Genomic DNA, 22,912 nt, shown 5'->3' on the forward strand with positions numbered 1-22,912 from the left:
ATCGTTAGACCTGGAAGCTCAGTACTAGATGATGGAAATATTTGTACAGTTAAACATCAGGAGAGAGCTGAGGCAATAAACACACACGTCAGGAAACTGTCTGAATGGGGAGTTCACTTCAGACAAAAATCTCCCTTCAAGCCATAAAATGCAAGACTGCCTAGATCCATCCTTTTATAACTTTCTCTTATCTGTCATACCAGTAATTTGGCTTGTCATTCCCTTGGCAGGATTTGAAGCAGGTTTAGATGCCTGCTCTCCATCCTCACATAAACACAACATGTGCAGAACTGTTAATGACAATTAGATTTTAGAAGCCTGCTGTGGGAAATCTCATACTGAAGCTTAGTGAATATTATAACCACCTCACTTGCCAATATCCCTCCCTCAGCAGGAATTTATGAAGAAAAAAACAACTTTGTTTGCATATTCACCGGCTCCTAGAAGCTGTTGATGAATAAGGAGAAGGTCTTTTGTGTCTCTTGAGACTACTGTACTTCCCCAAGTCACAGAAATATGAGAATCTGAGTTTACTGGCTTATAATTACCACATTATAGCACTTTTTATCCAATAAGTTTATTGAAGTATTTCCAAAATGCCTCACTGATAGGTTTTTCCAAAATCTTCCTCTTCTGATGGTTAATTACTCTTTTTTTTGGTTTTGTTTTGTTTTTTAGCTTGAATTTCATAATGAGCAACTGATAATAATTTTTTCTGCTGCATATACGTTCCTTAATCATTGTTCACCTCCCTAGTGTAGACACAGCTGTATATTTATATCTCTCTCTTTTTTTATGAACAGCAACTATATACCATTCCAGCCTTCATTCTGCTAAACAAGCCAAAATGCTCTCAGCTTTCCTCATTAAATAGACTCTCAATTCCCATTTTCGGCATCTGCTCCAATTTTAATGGATTTTTTTTGGAGTACAACTGACCAGCTCCCCTGCAGGCATATTGCTGTGACCTTGGACTCTGGTCAATACACCGTTACCCCTGTTAAAGCCACCAACCCTTCATTCACAACTGCCCATTTCACTGAGTTCTTGTACTACAGCATTCTAATCATCCTCTGCAAAATTCACTGGGTTTTTTTTCCTTATTTGCTGTACAAATATTGTTAATACAAATGTCTGTTAAAAGTACTCCCAAATCCACTCCTTTATTACCTTACTACCAACCCTATCACCTTTCCTCCAGCCCCATGCATTCCCTTGACAACAGCACATTGTTGCCCCCCTTTTTTCTAGATCCTCACTTACTGTAAGATAATTGTATTAGCCTGCTACTGGGCTACATGGGAAATTACCAGTTATGTTACTGCAACTGTACGAAGAGTGACAGCTACCAAATTGTTTTTCTTGCCAAAGAACAGTAGTGAGTTTCTCCACTGTGAACGATATATTACCACTACACATAATATTTTTTCCATTTATCTCCATCTTTCCTATTAGTGTTTCTACAATATCTGTACTAAATCTTTGCATCCTGCCAAGGTCAACTAATGGTTGGTAATGGATGGCTTCATGATTCCTCTGTTGGTTAAACAGGTCCTATATGTGCTGTTCTCCAACAACACAGAACTTGCTAATTTGCTCACTGTATGGATAGACATCACTAGGGGAATTACAGTTTCATTTGACAACTTTTATAATCCCAGTTAAACTGAGTAATAAATTATCTAAATTTAGTTTTCACCCAAACCTAGAATGTGGTAATCTGTTCACCTTCACTTAGTTCCATTACTCTGTTTCAGAGCCACATTGTGTAATCTCTCTGCTACTAAATACTAAGCAAAAATACTAATTTTGTTTTTCACTAGATTTAGATTACCTTTAGTATCCTTAATGGTTTTTAACCTTATCCTTCCCTTAAATAAAACAAAAACTCACACCTCTTTCTTTGTTCTTTGTTACTTACATAGCTAAAGGGGTTTTACCATTGTTACATCAGTAGTTGGTTTCTTTTGTAAGATCCTAGTTACCTACATTTTTAGAAATGTGACCTTTTTCCTCATGCTTTCTGAAACAACATGTTTTTTTTTTTTTTTTTAAGAGGCAAATCAGAACTTGACAGCCAAGAAGAATTCGAAAGATAAGATCATCCAGGCACAGCCTTTTAGCCAACACAGACCATTTCAGTGACTAATGGAAAAAGTGGACCTGTTCCTCTTTCTGTCTCTCCTTACTCCTAGACTCAAAATGTAGAAATTATAGGAAGAGCAATGCTAATGGTGCTAATGTACACCCTGCAGAGGCAGATGAAGCCCTGCACTGACTGGGAGGAGCTGGGATGGATGTGCTGCACAGCCTTGTACCCATGACTCCATCGTAAAATGTGTTAGCAAGACTGCATTAGGCAATGGTAATAAGGGGTCATGACTCGGTCACCACTGCTCTTCAGTAAAAATACACCAGCTCCCCATGCTGTTTCCACAAGGATAAAAAAGGGATCTGCTATACCTAAAAGGGGGAGGTGGGGGAGGAAGCAGGGGGAAAGAGAAGAGTGTTGTTCAGCCATTTCACACACCTGGCACCATGATCCACATACCAACACTGTGCTGAGGGAAGCTGTACTTGTGCTAGTTTTGATTCCTTAGCAAGGTAACAGAGGCAAGAATAACAGTGTAAGCACTTCTCTACATGGTCTGAAACTGCAGCAGAGGACTTTCAAGTTTGACACAGGAAATAATTTGATTGAGGGAACAACAGCAGAGATGGCTGCCTGTGGAGGAACCCCTTCTTGGTGTTGTATTTTAAAACCTGCTCAAGCAAACATGTCAGAACACCCTGACCTCTTGCAGATGAAACATGGGTGAGAAATTTATTTGTCCTCTAGGATGGTGCCGTATTGCTAATTCGGAAGGCTGGTGACTACCCGCAGTGACAGGCAGTGGATGGCACATCCTGTGTTAGAGATTATTTTGCCGTTTTGCTACTATAATTATCAAGGCTGTACTACCTTGAGCACTACTTGCTGTATTGTGCTTTCAGTGTCAGGGCAGAGATAGTGCCTCATTTAAAGTCAGCAAGATCTTTCACTAGATAGGAGCACTACAGTCCTTGATGTTTTTTTGTCTCGTTTTTCTCACATTCCCTTGTTTCCCATTGTTTCTCTTCTCCCTTCTTGTACTGTTGTAGTTTGTTCTTATCCTGTAAAAGCTGTAAAGCTGCTTTGCCTGAAGGTGTTGTTCCCCACTTTGTCCCGATTCAGCAAAAGCCACTGAAGACAGAACCCAAACCTATGAACTTCTGAGTACACTCTGAAGATCACAAGCCTCCATAAACCAACCCTGAAGAAACAGGACTGAGATCACTCCATGCATGACAGCAACATGTCCATAATTTCTGGCGCATCCTAGACCTGAGTCTTTCACCTATCCTAACCTCAAGGTAGTGACTAGGACTGCTTTTTAAGCTCCTGACATTGAGTCATTCAAAGAATATCAGAAGAAATAAGGTGTCCAGTTTGCAACACCTTCCTTAGGCAAAAGAATCCTCTTGTCCAACATTTGTTTTGTTGCTCCTTTTTATTGATATTGGCCAGCCACAGCTATTCTAACATCTTTCACCTCTGTTCTTCATGCTTCAGGAGGATTACATTTGTTTTCTACTAACTTGTCAGGTTTGGAAATAACTCCTTTTAGAATTGAACATTTGGCAAATTATTATAAAGGGTACATTTTAACAGCAGCAAACTCTCAATTTCCATCATAGATGATAAGGACTCTATGAACATTTACAGACATCTTTGCATGATTTCAGCATTAGTTGTATTGCTCAGGATGTGCAAATCAAAAACCACTGACAATAAGGGGATAAGGAACGTAAACATTTTATTAGAACAAAATCCATTCTTTAAAAAGAAGCTGAAGTGCAAGAACTGCTGTTCAGGCTTATCAATTATTAGCAGGCAGTCATCAGAACAGAAGAGCAGCAGACTTCATGACACGTTTCTTCTGCTACAAAATGAAAGACAAGAAAAGAAGACAACTATATTAGAGAAACATTTTTTGTGATTGAATAGCAAAGTGTCTTCTCAGATTCACAGGAATCTCTGAGATCTTAAATAGCAAAATTATACAATAATAGAGATCAGTTATTTACAGCAGCCAGAGAAATTTGTTGCTATGATAACAATATAATAAAATCTCACAACGACTAGTTGGCTCTCATGTTGCATTACTGAACACTGAACTGAAATTGATCCAAAGCCTGCAAGTCCTTTGCAATGCAAAGAACCTAATTAAAATGCAAAACCTAATTCTGCAGATTTTTTTTTATAATATCATATTTTTTACAAACAGCAACCCCCCATAGCTTATTAGACATAAACAGCTTGAAATAGTTTAGTAGCAGAATATATTCTTACACAGTGGTGGAGGTAAAAAGAAACTAGGAAGGGCAGATAAAGGGAGGTGAAGAGTGAAATAGGAAATCCTTTCTTATAGGCTACTATAGGCCTATGGTAGTAACCAAGGAGTAAAAGGTTTGCTGCAGAGCACAAAGGATACGCCATAGGCAGAGTACGGCCTGAAGAGATGACCAGAGAAAAAGCAAAAGCTTTGTATGAAAGTATGAAAGACTATATTTATGCTCAATAAAAGTATGAGCCCTGATTTGCAGAAGGCATAAACTACTCCATTTTCACTGATCTGCTGTCCTGTTTGACACTAGCTGAGCAATTGCCATACCTTGTTTTCCCACACACTGCTTTTAAATAAAGCAGTGCACAGCCCTGTTCTCCATTATGTATCACATCAGGATCCATTCCTGAAGCTCTTGCTTCTCTCAGTTATTTTCAGCTGGATCTCTACAATCAGAAATAAAATGAGATTAATGCCAGCTGCTACAATGATTTCCCAGAATTTAGAAAGCACTTTAGCATGGGTGCTGAAGTCATATACTCATCATCCTGTCACCACAGAGCAAAACCTGGATGGAGCTGCTGCTTGCACATACATGGAGCCCTTGTGCATGAAAATAAATGAGCACTATTATACTGTAATAAGAATGATTGCAGATGCTGAAAGAACCATTGAACATGTCACAGCTAGAGCTATGGAGGTTCCTGATGGGTGCTCACACTCATTCCACAAGCCACATAACGTTGCATCATGGTGTTGTTCCCACAGAGTGTAGTGGGAAGGGCAGCTGCGTGCTAGTCCTCAGAAGGTTGGCTCTGTGATATATGATGCTCCTCCCCACCTTGTTAGTCAGGTTAATTTACAACACATGATGGGAATCAAGCAGCAAAATGCATAGGAAAGTACAGCATCACAAATTATTTATGTATGGATTCTGTTTTTTAGTTCTGACTGAAAATGTGACAGATACTTTATTTTACTATTAAAAAAAATGGCACTAATCTCATGATGAGCAGAGTATCAGATGCTGCAGGAGGATGTGAAGAGGATTGGAGAGAAGGAAAGGCCATAAGAGAAGGGTTCATGATTTCCTCTTGGGTAACGAATGAATAGGCCATTGATCTGATAAGCAAAAACTTTCATTATTTACATGAAGAAACTGATTTCTAAGTAAGAATCAGGCTTTGTTTAGACATTAGTTGGATTTTACCTACATCACAGAAAGGAAAAGTACAGCTTTCAGCTTGCTGCAGGGCTGTATATTTGCAAATGCTGCAGAGGGCAGGTTACAGGCGTGCTTAGCTGGGCTGGTGAGGTAAGGATGAGGGCTCAGTGCTTTCAGTAGCATTTAGACATTTTCTGGATGAAAGCACAATTGTAATTGTGATTTCAGCAGGCAAAACTCCTGTTTCATACTGCTGGAGATGAGAGATGTGAATATTTTATTGTTTAAAACTTATGTTACAAGTTGATGCTTCACTCAGCCCAACTTTTTTCCTCTTACTTCATCCATGATTCCCATTTGGGCTGTGGGAGCTCTACATGCATCAAAGGTAAAAGAGCAAAATGAAAAAACACTCCCTGAAAAGAAGTCTGAAAGTCTTTTGAACTCTACCCCACCTGCTAAGAACAAAAGAAGGCCTTGTATGCTTGAAACTAAACATACCACATTGCAACAAGTATGAAGAACGGTGAACATGAAAGAAGTGCTCCAGAAAACAGGCTGTTAAACACAGCAGCGTGTAATGATGCAAATCAAACAGTGCAATGATGCAAAAGGGAAGAGATGCCAACCCAGCAACCCACAAACCCACAGCTCCAGAAGAAGGGAAGAACCTGCTCTTGTAAGGTACCAGGGAGCACCTTCTCTCCTTACCTGTAGGCCTCGAGCAGGTACCCATTGGTATGATCCTTTTAAAGTTTCATAATTTTGTTTCAAGAAGAGTAGAAGGTGTAAGAAAACAGAAACCACACACACTCATATTAAAGGCTTAACTCTGATCTTTGTTATGGGAATGCCATTACTTGTGGTGATGCAGCCAGTCTCCACTAAAGGTAGGAAACCATTCTAGATGAAAACGTTATTTGAAGTATTTACTCAGAGGCAACAGATATTTTAAAAAGGTTCTGCATTACCTTTTCAGGCACTGCAATACAGCACAAAAGACCCTTAAATAATACATGATGCATAAAGTGATTTTTTAAATCATCACAGAAGAGGATATTTTATAGATTACTCTAATTTTTAAGTGACTGGTTATATTCACTTCCAGAGCAAATATAAGGTACTTCTTGTCAGACAGGTTGCTTGGAACTTCTGCTTTGTCATCAGCTTAATTTATGAAAATAAATAAAATGAAGCAAGTATTAATCCAAATTCATGTCCCGTAACAAGATGACAGACATGTCCCATTTATTCACACATATATTGCTACAAACAACTGTAAACTGAAGCCAGTGCCAGGACAGATGTCACCTATATTTAATCTTACATACTGAATATGTATTTTGATAGCAATAAAATTACCCAATGCATAAAACTAAAGATCAATAAGTCTGCACAGTGCCCAGTTATTGAATTAATGCTTTATGGTCCGTCTGACCTACAATTACTGGCAAAAAGGAATGGCATAGTTGGGAATAAATATTTCATGGGATAATGAGGTCTCCTGTGCCTGTATTTTTACACAGCGCTGCGTGCAGCGTTTGGCCGGATTGCAGGCTTTCTGCCGGCTCGCTCTACAACGATGTTTCAGTACGCAGTATCAATTCCTGAAGGCGATGACTATATCGACAGCACGTACCATTTATTTATGAATAGAAAATATTTATCCTCAATGATTGTACGGTGCCGTCTCATCTGGAGCTCTTCTCGTCAGTTAAAGTGGAGGTGTCATAAGACAACGGGCTAAATTTACGGTCACACAGTGCCCTGGTATTCAGCCGCCCCCCCATCCAAGACTGGATCCGAGACCCAAGCGCGCGATTCACACGGGATCCAGCGGCTGCTCCTCCCCAGGTGGGATGTGATCCCACCCTCACCTCCAGCCGCCACCGCCGATCGCTGAGGGCCTTCCCCACCCACCGCCGCCCCCTCCGGGGCTGTGAGGTTTTCCGATGCCTTTCGGGGGGGGCTTGGGGCTGTTTTTCTAGCACATTTTGGCCTGTCGGACCGGGCTCCCCGTCGGCACGCCAGTGAGCGCGGCCAGGCCAACATTACAGCCCGGGGGCGGGCCGAGGGAAGGAGACCACCCCCGTTCTCCCCGGGGAGCTGCCTCCTCTCGCCGGCGGAGGGGCGGTCGCCGCCGCCTGCGCCGTCCCCGCCGGGCGGTAGCCGAGGACCGCGTCCCTCCCTCCCGCCGGGGCTGGCCGGGGACCGGCGCGCCGGGCGCGGGAGCTGCGGGCGGATGAGCGCGGCCCGGCGGCGGCTGCGGATGAGCCGGGCGAAGGAGCTGGTGCCGTACTGCCTGCTCCTGGGGCTGTCCGTGCCCCTCCTGCTGCTGCTGCCGCTCCTCTGAGATGCGCCGGGTGGCGGCTCGCCCCCGCCGCGGGGGGACGGGCGGGAGGAGCCGGCGGCAGCCCCGCTCCGCCGCCCGGCGTGCGGCCGGCGGCAGCAGCAGCCCGAGGCACTGACGCCCCGGCGGGGGAGGATGAGGCGCTGGAAGCAGCTTTGCAGCCGTGCCACCCAGCCTGCGCCGGCGGGCGGGCTGCCGCTTCCCGCGGAGGGGCCCGGCCGCAGCCCCGGCCGCGCTCTGCCCCTGTACAGGCTGTGATGCCGCCGCGCTCGCCGCTCCCCCGCCTCGGCTGACGGGCACCCGAGCAGAGCCGCGGCGTCGCAGCTTTCTCTTTCGCCTTCCAAAGTTGGGCTTCGGTGGCGCGGGGTCGGGGCGGCGGCGCCTCCGCCCCGGAGCGGCCCCGATGGGCCCGCGCCCGCAGACCCTGTCACCGCAGCCGCCCTCCGGACCCAGCCCAGCGCCCGCGGGACGGCAGCTGTAGCCGGGGGCCGCTGTAGCCGGGGGCGGCCGCGGCGCTCGCGTTGCTGCAAAGCCCCGCTCTGCGGGGCGGAGTGTGTCCCCGCCGGCTCGCCGTGCGGGGAGGCGGGCCGGGGGCCGGCTGAGATGGGAGAGAGCATGTCCAAGAGGCTGAAGCTGCAGCTGGGCGGTGAAGCGGAGATGGAGGAGCGGGCTTTCGCCAACCCCTACCCCGACTACCAGCCCCAGGGAGCCGTGGCAGCCCCCAGCGCGGCGGACGCCCACCGGGACAGGGCGCTGCAGCCGCCGGCGGAGGAGGAGTCCCTCCCTTTCGGCGCCGATGGGAAGGTGAGTCCCGGGCGGCGGGCAGGCGCCGCGTCCCGGACCCCGGGCCCGGCCCGACCCTCGGGTCGCTGTCTGCCCGCGGCCCCGCAGCGCTGGGTTCCGCCCCGGGGCGGCTGCGGCGGGCCGCGGGCCCGGCGGCGGGGGCGTGGGGCCGCCCGCGGCCTGCGCGCCGGCCGGGCTCGGGGCGGCCGCCGCGGCCTCGGGGGCGCCCGAGGAGAGGGAGCGGCGGGGTGAACTGAGGGAAGGAGTGGGAGGGAGCTCGGCCCGGCCGCACGGCTCGTAGTCGGCGGCGGCTGCTCTGAATTCAGGCTGTTTTACTTCGGTACGGGAACGCACGAGGTGCCCCGGCAGGAGCTCTGTATAGCAAAACAGCTGTAGCTGCTGTTACCACCGTGGTTTGATGTCTCAGAAGTTGTCAGCACAAGTTGCCCGAGTTTCACCAGAGAAAATGCATAAGGAATGGAAAAGATGGGCGCCCATCTAGAAAAGGAGAGTTAATTCTCGGGCAACAGCAGCGCTCACTCAGGAGGTGAAGCTAGACTGTTTTCACGTGTTTATTTACTGACACGTGCACTTTTATAGGTTCAGGTGTACCACGATAGATACTTGGCAGTCCGTTCATGCAGGTCTGCCTGGTAGGACTAGTCTTCCTGCTCCGCTTATCTCCTTGTTGCCACGTGGTGCTGTTCGGTATACTATGAGTGTCTTAGGTTTTGAGAAGCCCCTCTGGCCTGGCCTGTTACCACGCAGGCTGGATTAATCTGAAGAAGGAATGCCGGAATACAGACTTCCTGTCATTTAGCCCCTGTGTGGCCTCATCCTTCAATACTGTGCAGCTTTGTCATCTTTTGCATAGAAAGCACTGCATGGTGACACTGCTACAAGCACAAATACATTGAGGGTGGGAAGTTAGCTTTCTAAATCTCTTGATTGTATGCTGGGATGAATTAAGGAAAGCTGTTGATATCGGCTCTGTATTTTTCTGCTTGTGGCACCATGGAATTACCTTGATTTACTGATAGAGTGAGACAAGGATGGTGATGCCCAAGTGGGAGGGACATTGCTCTGACCTTTGTAAGTGTCTGCAGGACACCAGGAGCTCACCATTGGTCAAGGCAGTGGAAGGTTTCACCAGGTTGTTATGACTGAGGTTTATGAAGTTGTATGTGGCTAAGCAGAGTGCACAAAAGAGAATGCTTTGGGGCTTCAGTGTCTAACTGCTGCAGTTAATTGCAGCTGTCAAAAGCAGAACATTTGAGAAGGTTTAAAAAGCAAGAGTAGGTTCAAAAGTGAAATCTGCTTTGTTTTGTACACAGCTTCTTGGCAGTATGCTGAGTGTTGGTAAAACTATTATTTTTTTTCCTTGTGGAAGAGAACTGTTATTTCCTTGTTCTTTTGTATCTGGCTTAATCTATAAAAATAATCAAAGTATAATGCGTTCAAGTATAAAGGTAGAGAGGAGATGGCAGAACTGCTATAGCTATATGTTGTTGTTAAATTGGTAAAAAACATACCAAGCCTCTTGTAGGCCAGTCATCTTTGTGTACCTGCTTTAAATTCCACACTTCACGTCCATATTTTAAAACAGAAAATACTCCTTCATTTACCGCTGATCTGGATAGACTAAAGCTAGCTGTTAGATAACCAGAAGAATGGCAAGATATCAAAAGAAGATGAACATCCTTAAAAGTTACGTTTTAGAGTATACTAGCTCTGTTTCAGAATAGTTCAACTCTAATTTACTTCAGATTTGATTCTTGAATGAATCTAAATTGAGAGACATTGTTCTGTGGCAGATCTGAAATGAGTTAGTCAAGAATTTCTAGCACTGTGTTCACATTAGGAATGCCTATTATGCTGTCCTATGCATGAGAATGGTGTTTTATAGTGCATGCAAATGTTTTTTTCCCAGCATCAATGGTAGATAGCATTCCTTTTTAGGGAGTGGCAGTCAGCAGTTATTTGTGCCAGGGTGTTTTCAAAAAATATGTTAGAACACCTGAGTAGTCTTGTATTTGATAAAAGGTGGTGTCTGGGCTCTGTTCAGGAGGATGAAGTGCCTCTGGAAAAATAACCATGTAACTACAGCAATTCTGTGCATGTCATCGGAGAAGGCAGAAGCAAGTGTACATTTTCTTTTAGTTTTGCATCTGCAAAATCTGAGGAGTCATTTTATGTATTTCTGGGCTAGAATATGGCTGTGAGTATATTTATATGTATTTATATTCTTTGAAGTATTTGCATGCTATCACTCCTAGTACTATCCTTTTGTGAGATTTCATGATGGGTGCTTTTTTTATGATTTACAGTTTATGTTTTAGTGTTTTATTTTTACATTTAATGACTCCCATTCCATCAGTGAAATGTCTTTGCTTGCCTACAGCCCCAGTGAAGACAAAAAGACTTCACACAGGGTAGGAAATCTGTTCTGTAAACTTCTGTACAGAAGCACACAGGTTTCCTAAAAATGAGAGCATCTTTCAGAAGGCCTCAGTGCAGTGCATAATTCCTTCCTCCCATCTGCTGCTGAGTGGAGCGAGGAGCGCTGAGTGACTCACGTAATGACAGCCTGAGGTGTGCGGGGCTGTGCTGTTGTCATGGAAGGCAATGCATTATTAATCCGTTCGATTTCTTAGTCTGTCATGATTGCCAAATAAAATTCACCTGGTTGATAAAAGAACAAGAAGATCTTCAAGGCATTGTCTGAAAGGTGAGACAATTGGGACAAAATTCTGCATATGGAAGTGTGTCTGGGTAAAATATTGTTCAGAAATCTTGAAGGTATGGAAGTAGGAGAAGCAGAATTTGGGGTTGCTGATTTGCTTTCTTATAAATAGTCACAGTAAACACTGCAGCTATCTGTGTGGGCTCTGCTCATGTAGTTCAAATTCACTGTTTTCATAACTAGATTTGAACTTAAATTGTTTCTGTAACTTGTCTGAGAAAGCCAAGGTAATAATTCATCAGACAGCATTAATTCCAGATTAAAAAGAAACATAATTTTAAATGTAAACCTTTGTTTAATAAGTGATGTCTAACATTTCAATGAAATATACACCCTGTAGCCTTTTTCCTTTTCATACGGGCCCCATAGAGATACCTTAGCCTAAAAAGGTACCTATAGATATTATCTCAAAGTGGTCGGTCAAAAGTTTTCAAAATGGAAATGTAGGTGGTTGAGGGAGGCAGAGAAATTAATAGACTCATAACAAAGAACATTCCCTAGTTCTTACTTCCCTAGTGTGGTAGAGAGTTAGAAAGCTCTAGAAGATTTCCTTGGAAGGAAAAGGGTTAGGAGAGCTTGCTGCTGAGGGGTGGTGATGGCTTGTTCAAGGATCTATTGCCCCAGTCCTCAGAGCCACCACAGCCGTGTGGCTGCATTTATAGTATAGGCAGGTGTGATTTGGGATTCTTCACACTGACTGCAGGCCAGTGAAGAAGGGAAGGAAAGGCAGCCTGATATTATCTGCTCAACCAGGGGAAGGTGGAAGCCTAGACAATGACCTGCATTTTGTGGTTGTGCCAGAAAAAAGAAGCACCCTTGTCATCAAGAAATTGACACGATCCCAGCCCTTACTTTGAGATTGTCTGAATTTGTTGTGGAATTACAAGACAAAAGCAAAATTAGATTCAAACTTCGTGGATTGGTCACTAGAAAACCCAAACTTTAACTTCTTTTTTAGGCAAATTCTTTCTTAATATGTTTTTTCTGACTTGTCATGGTTTTCTAAGAATATTAGAAAAAAGTGGTACGTTCTGAGAAATGTATACAATACCTTATTAGGCTTTGCAAGGGACTTCTTACAGGGAACCTATTCAAAGATAAGGGTGCTCATTGGCAAATACATATTAATGGTGATATAGAATATTTATTTAGATTTATAATTTGGGTGATTTAGTAGTGTTTAGTTTGCTAATGCTTTCTCAATCTCCTGTTACTTCTGATAATTCCTTTATGTGGCTTTCTTCCTTCTCCTGTAAAATATATATAAATATATAGATCTTTGTTATAGCCTCACTTGTCTTCTCCCTTTGTTTTTTTGTGGTTTTTTGTTTGGTTTTTTATTTTTTGTTTTGTTTTTAAAAAATTTTTGGGGTTGTCTCAGTGGGCATTTTATTTATCTCACTGGGGGCAGCAATTTCTCTGTGTTCTGGGACTGACTCAGCAACAACTTGTACTAGTGGGAATTATACAACTTACTGCACTGGAGGCAAAATTCAGCCTCCAAAGCCACTAAATAATTCTTCCCACTTTTTTCCAGAGATGTGGGATGAGGTAGCTACATTTCTTGAACTTGTTATTTTTTTGACCATTTTCTGGCTCCCCAGTTCAGGCATGTGCTGTTTTCATAAGGGACTCGGAAACAAACAAGGTTTGCAGTATTCTCTGTGATACTTCAAAAGGAAAGTTTGTTTTGCTTTTTGAGAGTCTTGGTGAAAACTGAGCCTGAAAATCAGTCTGTTGCTCTTCATTGTCCCTCACTAACTCCTGGCAGTTGTACACAGCCCAAAAGGAAGAACTGCTGCTTCCTTCCTACAGCACAGGTCAGCACTGAACACTGCTTAGGGCTTTTCTGATGCTTTTGTAGTGAAAGCCTCTCCTGCTATTCACGAGGTGACCACAGAGTTAAGCCTGTTTGGTTTTAGTCAACCAGTTCTGAATGAAAATACTTCGTAATATCAAACCCCCAAGTTCTGATGAAATTGTTGCAAATCCACCCATTCTTCATCAGTTTCTAGTTTTATCTTGCAAACCTGCATGTTAATGAGTTGTTTCTCCAGCTAGTTGTGTGGGCAAGTGCAATAACATGTACTTACTTCCTGATGAAAATAAATTTTATTTGGATCTAACTGCACTGATCTGTTGTCAAGCTCAATATATGGAATATATCTGCTCTCTGCATTGAGGTAACTTATACAGAATTGGTAGAGGTTTTAACGATTTTTGCCACTTGAGGACCAGCTGAAAAATGTCACAGCTTGGTTAGACACTTCTGTGTAGGGAGTGACTTTAAATCATCTTCACAACAGACTTTTATTTTCTCAGCTTTCAAGAAGTTGCATGTTGGTATTAGGCTACCTGGAAGACCAGCAGTTTTCAGTATTGCTCTTTTGCTTTATCAGTCTCTATTTCCCAAAGCATAAGATATCTTTTTATTTTTGTAACCGATAATCTGGAGCTTTTTGATGATTCTTTGTGATGATCTAGATCTTTAAGCTTTGGATTTTTTCTGTCTTATAACCAATGAGACATATAACTTCTTTTACACACAAATGCATTAGAGACAGAGTTTTATTTCTCACATGCCTTTCTATAACTTGAATGTTTGCCTTTTAATGATGTTTTCACGCCCTTATATCCTCTGAGACAGGGCAATTACTGTGTTTAAAGCCTATTCCTAAGTTGGCATTTATAGCAGTGTAGGAATTTGCCTACACTGATTTCTCCATCTCTTCCTCCTCTCCCTCTTCTTTTTTTACTTTTTTCCCCATTATCACATGTATGGCACTAAGTGACATCACTGAAAAACAGTGCAATGTATTCTACAGACAGTAATATTTCAAAGCATGTGGTTTTGTAGAACTGGCATTTGTTTCTGGAGGATCTGTCTTAGAAGTAATCAGAGAACTGTGTTTGAGTGTTTCAGAGGCTGGGTAATGAGCTTCAGCAGTGTCTGGTATTTTCAGAGAAGCTGCTCTTGGAGCTGTAATACGCTTTTGACTTAGGTAAGAAATAAAGTAAAAGTTGTTCTTCCTTACAAAAAGACTGGTCACCTTCTAGCAGACCTTGCTAAATTCTGTATATGGGATCCTACTACCATCCCTTCTTGTCTGCTTTTGCAGGAACTTGTGGAGGTGAGTATTAGAGCTCATCCTGCTTCAGTAGACCCATGCTCCAATGCATGGATGTGAAACCTGGCTCCCTTAGAGTCAGTGCCAAAGTTCCCAATGATTTCTGTACAGCCAGGATTCCTTATGTCTAGCAGAAATGTGAGTTTCCCCTACTTCATTCTTCCTCGCCTGTGTCTGTCATGTCCTTTCTGCAATTTTCTGTGCAAGTTTGATTTTTGAATGAGTTCTTGCTGCAGTATCAATTTTAGCTGTATTTTCTTCACTTTGGCAAATACAACACAATGTTATGTGTTCTCTTCTACACATAATCAACAATAAAGTGAGGTGAAATAAAAGTGTATTTTGCTTGTTTGGGAGGTAGCACTGTGTGTATAGGTCATCACCTTTCTACTTCTGCCGAATCAGTTGCTTACTTCTGCAGTCTGGTTTTGAATGTAGCATCTGTCCCCAAAAACGTGATTAATTAAAATAGGGTTAAGAGCAAGGTGATTGTTTTGGGAGCTGGTGGTAGCAAGAAAGATTGCTACGTTGGCAACTTGTGAGGAAGCTGTGAGCTCAGGTCTCCATTGTGCTGCTGTGGCTCTGCACAAGTTCTTAGCATAGATGTCATGAGCAAGTAAATGCCAAGAGGTGTTTTTGAATAACACATGGGTATCTAAATGTCTTTGACAAATGCAAATGAGATTACTCATCCCGTGTCTGTCAAACCAGAGTGTTACTTTTAATGACAAGAGGAGTGTTCAGGGTTATACATTGTCAGACTTACATCAGCGCTGTGACATTTGGTCCAAATGTGCATGCAAGACTTTAAAGTTACAGACTTCTCTTACCTACCAGAAATCATGATATACAATACATACATAGCTGCTGCTTATTGCCTCATCTGCTGCTGGTTCTGGTTTGTTTTAATGTCATGGCAGTAATGCAGGATATGGCTGCAATGGTCATACAAGAGTTGGTATGTTATTGTAGTGTTGACTGCAAGTGAAATGTTTGGGGTTTTTAGGAGATTTTTGTTTGCATAATTAGATATATCTTTTTTTTTATAATAACAGAATCACAGAATATTCTGTGTTGGAATGGACCTATGACAACCATTGAGTCCAACTCTTAAGTGAATGGCCCATATGGGGATCAAATCCATGACCTTGGTGTTATTAGCACTGTGCTCTAATGTAGGTGTGTAGTTCTAGTGCTGAATTTACAGAAGATGAGTTAAATTCTCTTTAGAAAACCTACAAATGAAAGAAAGCAGATAGGGGTGACATGTATTGCTAACAAGGACAGCATAATATAGACATCTTGTGATTAGTGCCAAAGGTGAGTGATGTTACATAAGTACTTAATGTCCTTTACATTTTTGTTGGCTTTGGAATATTTTTATTGGGTTGTAGCTTTGCCTGCTGTCTCACTGCAATGGGAAAAGTGATATGGTTCAAATAAATAACAAAACTATTGATTTCCAAAACAACACGCTTTGTTTATTCTGCGTTACTTTTGTGCTGATAATGAGCATTTTTAGTTACCATAACCAATATGGCACAAGGCTCTATTTGATGTAATGAGGAATGGGCTCTTTTTTTTTTTTTCTGTTTTGACAATATAAAACTTGAGCATTGTTTGGGATGGTAATGGTTGTTCTTTCTGCAGCAGAAGAGTAATGCAGCAGTTGAATTCCTGGAGAGACTCTTTTCTAATTAAAGATACTCTTCATCTCCTGCTATCACCCAGTCTGTTGTGAACCAGAAGTAAATGTGCCACTGGATATCAGAGATCAGGCTTCCTGGTTTTTGTTTGTCCCTACAGGAATAACAAGTCACCTGCAGCAAAGGCTGACTACTAGCTGGAAACATCCTCTTAGGGTGAATGTGCTTCTGATGAAAATCAATCTGTGCTCTACACAAGTGTGCGTGTTATGCTCAGTTGTAATGCCCCAAGATTCCTTGAAGGAAGCTTTTAAATCTTCTAAAGCCACCTTTCAGCATTCATTTCTTTATATAATTAATTTATTCTAGTGCATGTTAGCATCTGTTACAAGCTTATAGGGGAATGTTATAAAATGATCAGCGACAGTGCTTGGTTGTGAAAGCTTCAGAGCAACCAGAAAAAAATAGAGGAGTAGATGGCTGGGGAAAACTTTGTTTCCACTTATAACCTATTCACACTGACATAAGTTTGGGAGTAGCTTTGTTTGGGCTTACAGATAATTATAAAAATATTAATAAAAATATCCTTTAATCTTTGCTTTTCCAAGCAGTAAACCAAGACAAGTAAGTTGCAATTCGAATTCTAGAGAGAGGGATTACCAACCTGAGCTAAATTATTTGTATGGAACTGAGATTTCAATGCAGAACCCAGGTGTCCTGATGTCCTAGTATTCCCCTCCTACCTCTAAGGAATTTAATCTGGTGTTTGACATAAAATATCCTGATTTGGTAACAGCAGGTGTATTGTCAGAACACAAAGATAACCAGCATGTTTGTGGTGTGCAGTAGGTAAGTAAATGGGGAGTCTGAAGCCTTACTTCACTCTTGTAATATAAGCTGAGCTCTTTGCCTGGATGCATCCAGGTGAATATCCTCATGCTGTTTTACCATATGCCTCAGCATCGGCATAGCTGTCTTTTGAAGGAGAGAAGCCGTGCCCTTGAGGAAGGTTTTCCTTTGTGTTGAGACCTCAGTGAACTAGTCAAAAAAGGGAGGGTGGTTAGGTAGTGTCGATGTGTATTCATAGTACAGTTCCCTAAAAGAAAGGTGCTTAGCACCATATTAAGGAAGAAGAGTAACAGACTTCAGATGCCTACTGTGTTTGGTTGCTATTTCTAGAGATGTTGGAGAAACATTACATGTTTCTAGCTTGTTTCTAGAATTATATGTGTTCAGTGTGAGATATAATGGCACAATTTCCTTCTCCCTTCATATCCTACCATGGATATCCTTAAATGGATTTGAACTAGTCACCGTGAAGATTTCTGGTGTGTCAGAAACCTTGTGCAATTCTTAAATCTTTCTAAATTCTGATTCTGGTGGATGGATGTTTGAAATCATGGATCTTTATTTGAGGTTCTACTCTGAACAAGAGTACAAAATGTGGTACGTCTTGAATAATTGGTTGCATGGTGACATCCAGGATCTGCAATTTATCCAAACCCCACACTTTTGGGATGTGCTGTAGTCAAGCAAGAACTTACCGTACTACTGTGCTAAATTCCATTTTCCTTAGGCTTTAAAAAGTAATCGGGAACATATTTTCCCTAAAAGTGTGCATAATGAGAGAGAGATGTTGGCAAAAGTAAAGTATCCTGTTATATATATAAACATTTTTTGGTCAAAAGTTAAAGGAAGAGGTGTGTAAAATCAAAGATTGTTTCTTTGCCTTCATGCCTGAGCTGAAGATGCTGAGCTGCTTCTGCTCATCTTCTTTGGCTTGATTGTCTTGAGTATTCTGTACAAAAAGACTGGTCACCTGGTACATTTCTTTTCCTTGGGCTATTTCCTGCTCTGTAGTGCTACGAAGGATGTGCAGGATCCTTGTGGTGAGATCAAGCACCTATAACACAGGGCTTGTGTTGTTTGTCCATAACATGGACTTGGTACCAGGACCCTGATAAGAATTACATGCTGTCACAGTGTCCATAGCTGCTCATTGTGTGACTTTAAAGAATGCACAGGTAAATTTTGTCTACTGTAGATACCTGTAACTTACCCTAAAATGTAGTCAGAATGCATTTACATGAGTCACACTTAAGATGAACCACCTTGATGCTGCTCATTGCTGTATGTGTTATTTACTTCCTAGTTATTTTTTGTTTGATTGGTTTTGATTTGGTTTGGTTTTCTTCCCAAACAAGAAAGTGGAGCAGGCACTTTGCATTCTTTAATTTGTTTCTTTTCTGGTTTGTTCCCTGTCTCCTGCTTTCAGGTCAATGCTCGATTCTCAAAACGGATCCAGGCAAAAATCAAGGACCTTCTGCAACAAATGGAGGAAGGGCTGAAGACAGCAGATCCACATGACTGCTCTGCCTATACTGGCTGGACTGGTGAGAAAGCTAGAATTTGGATGAAATGCATTTGTTGAATGATGTAATTGGATTTATTCACAGGAGATTCTGGTATTCTTATAGGAGTGGCAGAAATACTCTGGGAATTTTTGTGAGTTGGTTTTCCTTTTAACTCTGGAGCCTTGGTCACTACTGCACGTCTGTAACTTGCATTGTCTTCAGCAGACAAAGATACAGAATTATAGTTGATTTGTGTATATGGAGATCATTGTTTTGCAAAAGGAGTGGATTTTCTAAGGCTGCTCTTTTACCTTACCTCTTGTTTCTTAAAATTTGCTTTTAAAAATGAGTTATTTTCATGTTTTCCTGTTCAACCTAACTGTTAGTTAGCATTTCTCTAATGGTAACAGTGTTTTCTAATCATTGGGAATAAATGGGGGGAACATGTTCTGTGGCCAGGAGCTTGTAGCCTTCAAATCTGGAATTCGAGTAGTTTGGCTATTCTTGTCCTGTCTGTACAAAAATGGTAAAGTGGTTGTGTGAGGAGGGGGAGTGTAGAGGTATGGTTGCAAGACTGTGATGATCATGAAGAAAATTAGGTGTATGCAGGTGATGGTTATTGCTAGGGACCATTTTTCATTTAGCATTGCATCACTGATGCTGTCCAGATGTAAATGAGCCCTTCTAATTGGTGTGATTTAAGTCCACCTGCAACTAAATATCACACACACAGTGCCTCTCCTACATCCCCTCTGCCATAGTTGCATAGGGAGGGGATAAAAAAAAAAAAAAGATAAAATCCCTGGGCTGAGATAAGAACAGTTTAATCATTTAAATAAAGTAAAATAAAAGAATAATAGTAATGGAACCAACAATAATAACTACAACTGTAATGAAAAGGGGAGAGGGATAAAATGCAAGAGAAATGAGTGATGCAGAATGCTTTTGCTCACCATCTGCTCGCTGAAGTCCAGCCCATGCCTGAGCAGTGATTGGTGGCTTCCAGCCAGCTCCTCCCAGTTTATGTACCCAGCATGATGTCCTGTTGTAGGGGGATATCCCTTTGGCCCCTTCCTGTTAGTTGTCCTGGCCATGGTCCCTCCCAGCATCTTGTGCACCTGCTCCCTGGCAGAGCATGGGAGATTGAACTTTGATTTAAGGTAAGCACTGCTCAGCAACAACTAAACCATCAGTGTGCTATCAGTGTTATTTTCACACTAAATCTGAACCACAGCACTGTAGAAGAAAATTAAGAAGAAAATTAACTATCCCAGCTGAAACTAGGACACTGATCCTTTAGGCAGAGCCTACGGTTTTCACATCTGATGTGGCCACTGTTCTTCAAGTTGCCAGGACATGTCCATCTAGGCCTGTTAAGTGTGACTTTGCTGGATAGAATGGCATATTCTGTTCTTGCTCTTCTAACTCAAGCTTCAGGCATACTTAAACTTTTAGCACCACGTGAAATGTGCCCTGAGGAGATCTATTTTTTTTCTCCATGTTGTGATGGGGGTGTAGCTTGGTAAAGCTCTCCAGCCTTCATTCATCCTTAGGCTTAAATCTGGCAAATAAAGGGTAAAATTTTTTTGCTCTCTTCTTGATGTTTTGGTACAGATGGTGCTGTGGGTGGATGGGTGGGGAACTTTTAGACAACTCAGGCTTAAAAGATAGACGTGTTTCAGGGTCTGAAAGTGACTGGCTGCTGAGTGCGTGCAGATCTCCAGTGGTGGGCTTTCTCATACTGACAGTACAGAATGGCTCCCAGGGAATTGTGTTCTGGCACAGTGACTGACAACTGAAATTATGGCTGATAAACCAGAGCATACTGAAAATGAGTCATAAGGTAAAAGTAACACAGCCATCATTAGCTGAAACAGGAATATAGATGAACAAGTGACGTTGTCTAATGAGTGTGGGATTTTTCCATCCTGTAGAAGGATTGCCATTTACATCTATTCCAAGCTGTTAACTTCTTTCAAGGCTCCTGTGGATATGGTTTTGAGTAAAAGTATTTAACTGATCTGTTTTTTAAAATACTTAATGCAGATATTTTTTCCCCAAACTGGCTCTTTGCTGCATTTGGCTAGTGTGCAAATCAGAAGGTAAAAGAGTGCTGTAAACAACTGCCCTGCTTTTTGTGTACCAAGTCTAGACAAATCTTACTAGCAATGCAGTCATGAGCATTGGTTTGCATTATGTGAATCATCTTTAAAATCTTGGAGCACCTGCTGTTGGCATGTAGCAATCACGGGACACATGTAAGAATCCGTCTTACTTATACAAGTACTTTTTTACGTGACAGACCTCTTGGAGGAGCCATTTTAAGGGTGTTGCACTGAGAAACACTAGGAAGGATGAGATGAACTGGACTTTGTGGCTACATTTCTAATCATCCTTTGATCAAGCCAAGGTATTTGCACATTTGTTGCAGCATAAAAAAGGGTTCCACAAATCCCTGTAAATAGCCCACAAGTTCCCATGATGCTGAAGTGGGCTACCTGAACTCTGCAGCTTTCTTCTTTAGATTCACCTAGAAAGGCTTGCTCAGAGCCTGCCTAGGGAACATGTGAAGGTGTACCAGCACTCTTGTGATGCTGTTGTTCTAGTACTACTGAGGTAGCCTCTCTGTGGGCTAAGTGGGCCTTGACGACTTTGGATGAGGTTCAGGAGAGTGCTCTCTCCATTCAGAAAAGGGTTTGAGTTCCAACGTGGTCTGAAGATAAGTGATTTACTTCTGCATGTGTATGTGTGCAGTTGGCCAATAGACATACACTTAGATTTGTTTCACTTCCTTCAGCCTACATTGTTGTTATTTCTGAGGTCTTGGTTTGTTTTAGTGGAAAACTATGTAATGAGTTCAACAGAGTGAAGCTTGATAGTACCTCCTGGCATTCTTAGAGCCCTGATTTGACTTCTGGCTTTTACAAACTTGCTTGACTTGTACAAGCTTGTAATCTTGTTGTGAAATACTTTTAGGGGTTATGAAGAACTTGACAACTTGAATCCAAAAACTCATCAAAAGATTCTTTTACAAATCAAATGAGAAGTCACTTCTTGCTTATAGTAGATGAGTATTGTACAGTTAGTATACTCAGACATACATGTTCTTGTTAACTCAAATTGTTGAATCTTCAGTGATCTCTTTGCGTAGTGGGTTGGTACTGGCTGAATGCAGGGCACCCACAAAACCTCTCTCTCACTCCCTTCCACAGCTTGGACAGGGAAGAGAAAATACTATGAAGGCTTCATGGCCTGCAGAAGAATCTCAGCTCCAGTGCCTGGAGCACCTTTTCCCTTCTCCTTCTTCACTGACCTTGGTGTCTGCAGAGCTGTTCCTCTCCCATGTTCTCACTCCCATCTCCTCTGGCCACAATTACAGCTGTACAGTAACTTTTTTTCCTCTTCTTCCTTAATCTGTTATTACAGAGGCATTACCACTATTTCTAATTTGCCCAGCCTTGACGAGTGGCACATCAGCCTTTGGAGCCACCAGGGACTGGTTCTGCCAGATACGGGGGAAGCTTCCAGCAGTTTCTCACAGAAGCCTGTAGCCCCCCACTACCAAGGCTTGGCTATGCAAACTCAATACAGTTTGCCAAGTGTTGAGGCCTGAGTCATGAGTTTTCTTCCTTTTTTTGGAAATTGAGACTCTACCACTGGGTTTCAGTCTGATAATTTTTATTTTTCCCATGATCCCATTGAAATGTCATCCAAACAGTGGCCCAGTGCCTTCACACTGCATAAGCTAGGACCCTTTACTGACATGTTTTATTGCCAAAATACCTGTTCCCATTTGAGTTACTGGTTCAGAGGCACCAAAAAGGGGAATGTAATGTACTTAGGAAGAAAAGTAAGTGAAACTCTCTCTTTTTAATATGTTGATTTCAGGTATTGCCCTCTTATATCTGCAACTATACCGCGTCACGAAAAACCAGAGCCATTTGCAGCGATCTCTTGATTACGTGAAGAGAATTCTTCGCAATCTGAATGGCAGAAGAGTTACTTTCCTCTGTGGTGATGCTGGGCCATTGGCAGTGGGTGCAGTGGTTTACCACAAGCTGAAAAACAGCAGTGAATCTCAAGAATGTGTTGCCAAGTAAGTGGTTGATGGTGGGAAATGTCATGCCCCTCATTTGTAGAGAGCATTGGTTCAGTAACTTTGCAAGTGAAATTTTAGAGGACGGGGTTAAAGAACGGACACTTTCTCTCCTGATAAGTTATTGGTACAAGAATACAAAACAGGCTTTATCTTTATTAAAGCTGGCTTGCACTTGATTCACATTTAGTGGGTTATCTTGAGTCCTCTATCGCTGTTAGGACAGGATGTCTTAGGCATATCTGTAGTGCACACACGTTCTGATTTTGTCACATTGAAG

General features: G+C 42.4%; 1 protein-coding gene across 2 annotated transcripts in view; it reads left to right on the forward strand.

Annotated features, from left to right (window-relative positions):
• The first annotated feature begins 7,944 nt into the window (after positions 1 to 7,944).
• Positions 7,945 to 22,912, forward strand: part of LANCL2 (LanC like glutathione S-transferase 2) — a 39,568-nt gene continuing 24,600 nt past the window's right edge. The window contains exons 1-3 of one of the 2 annotated variants that reach the window (XM_030265297.4): positions 7,945 to 8,686; positions 18,458 to 18,575; positions 22,425 to 22,632. In XM_030265297.4, the coding sequence (XP_030121157.3) occupies positions 8,486 to 8,686; positions 18,458 to 18,575; positions 22,425 to 22,632 (527 nt within the window). In that variant the 5' untranslated portion in view covers positions 7,945 to 8,485. Of the gene's footprint in view, positions 8,687 to 14,527; positions 14,675 to 18,457; positions 18,576 to 22,424; positions 22,633 to 22,912 lie in introns of those variants that run through there. The other variant, XM_072925928.1, reaches the window with a different exon arrangement.

Source organism: Taeniopygia guttata, chromosome 2, assembly GCF_048771995.1.
Source record: "Taeniopygia guttata chromosome 2, bTaeGut7.mat, whole genome shotgun sequence".
Taxonomy (NCBI): domain Eukaryota; kingdom Metazoa; phylum Chordata; class Aves; order Passeriformes; family Estrildidae; genus Taeniopygia; species Taeniopygia guttata.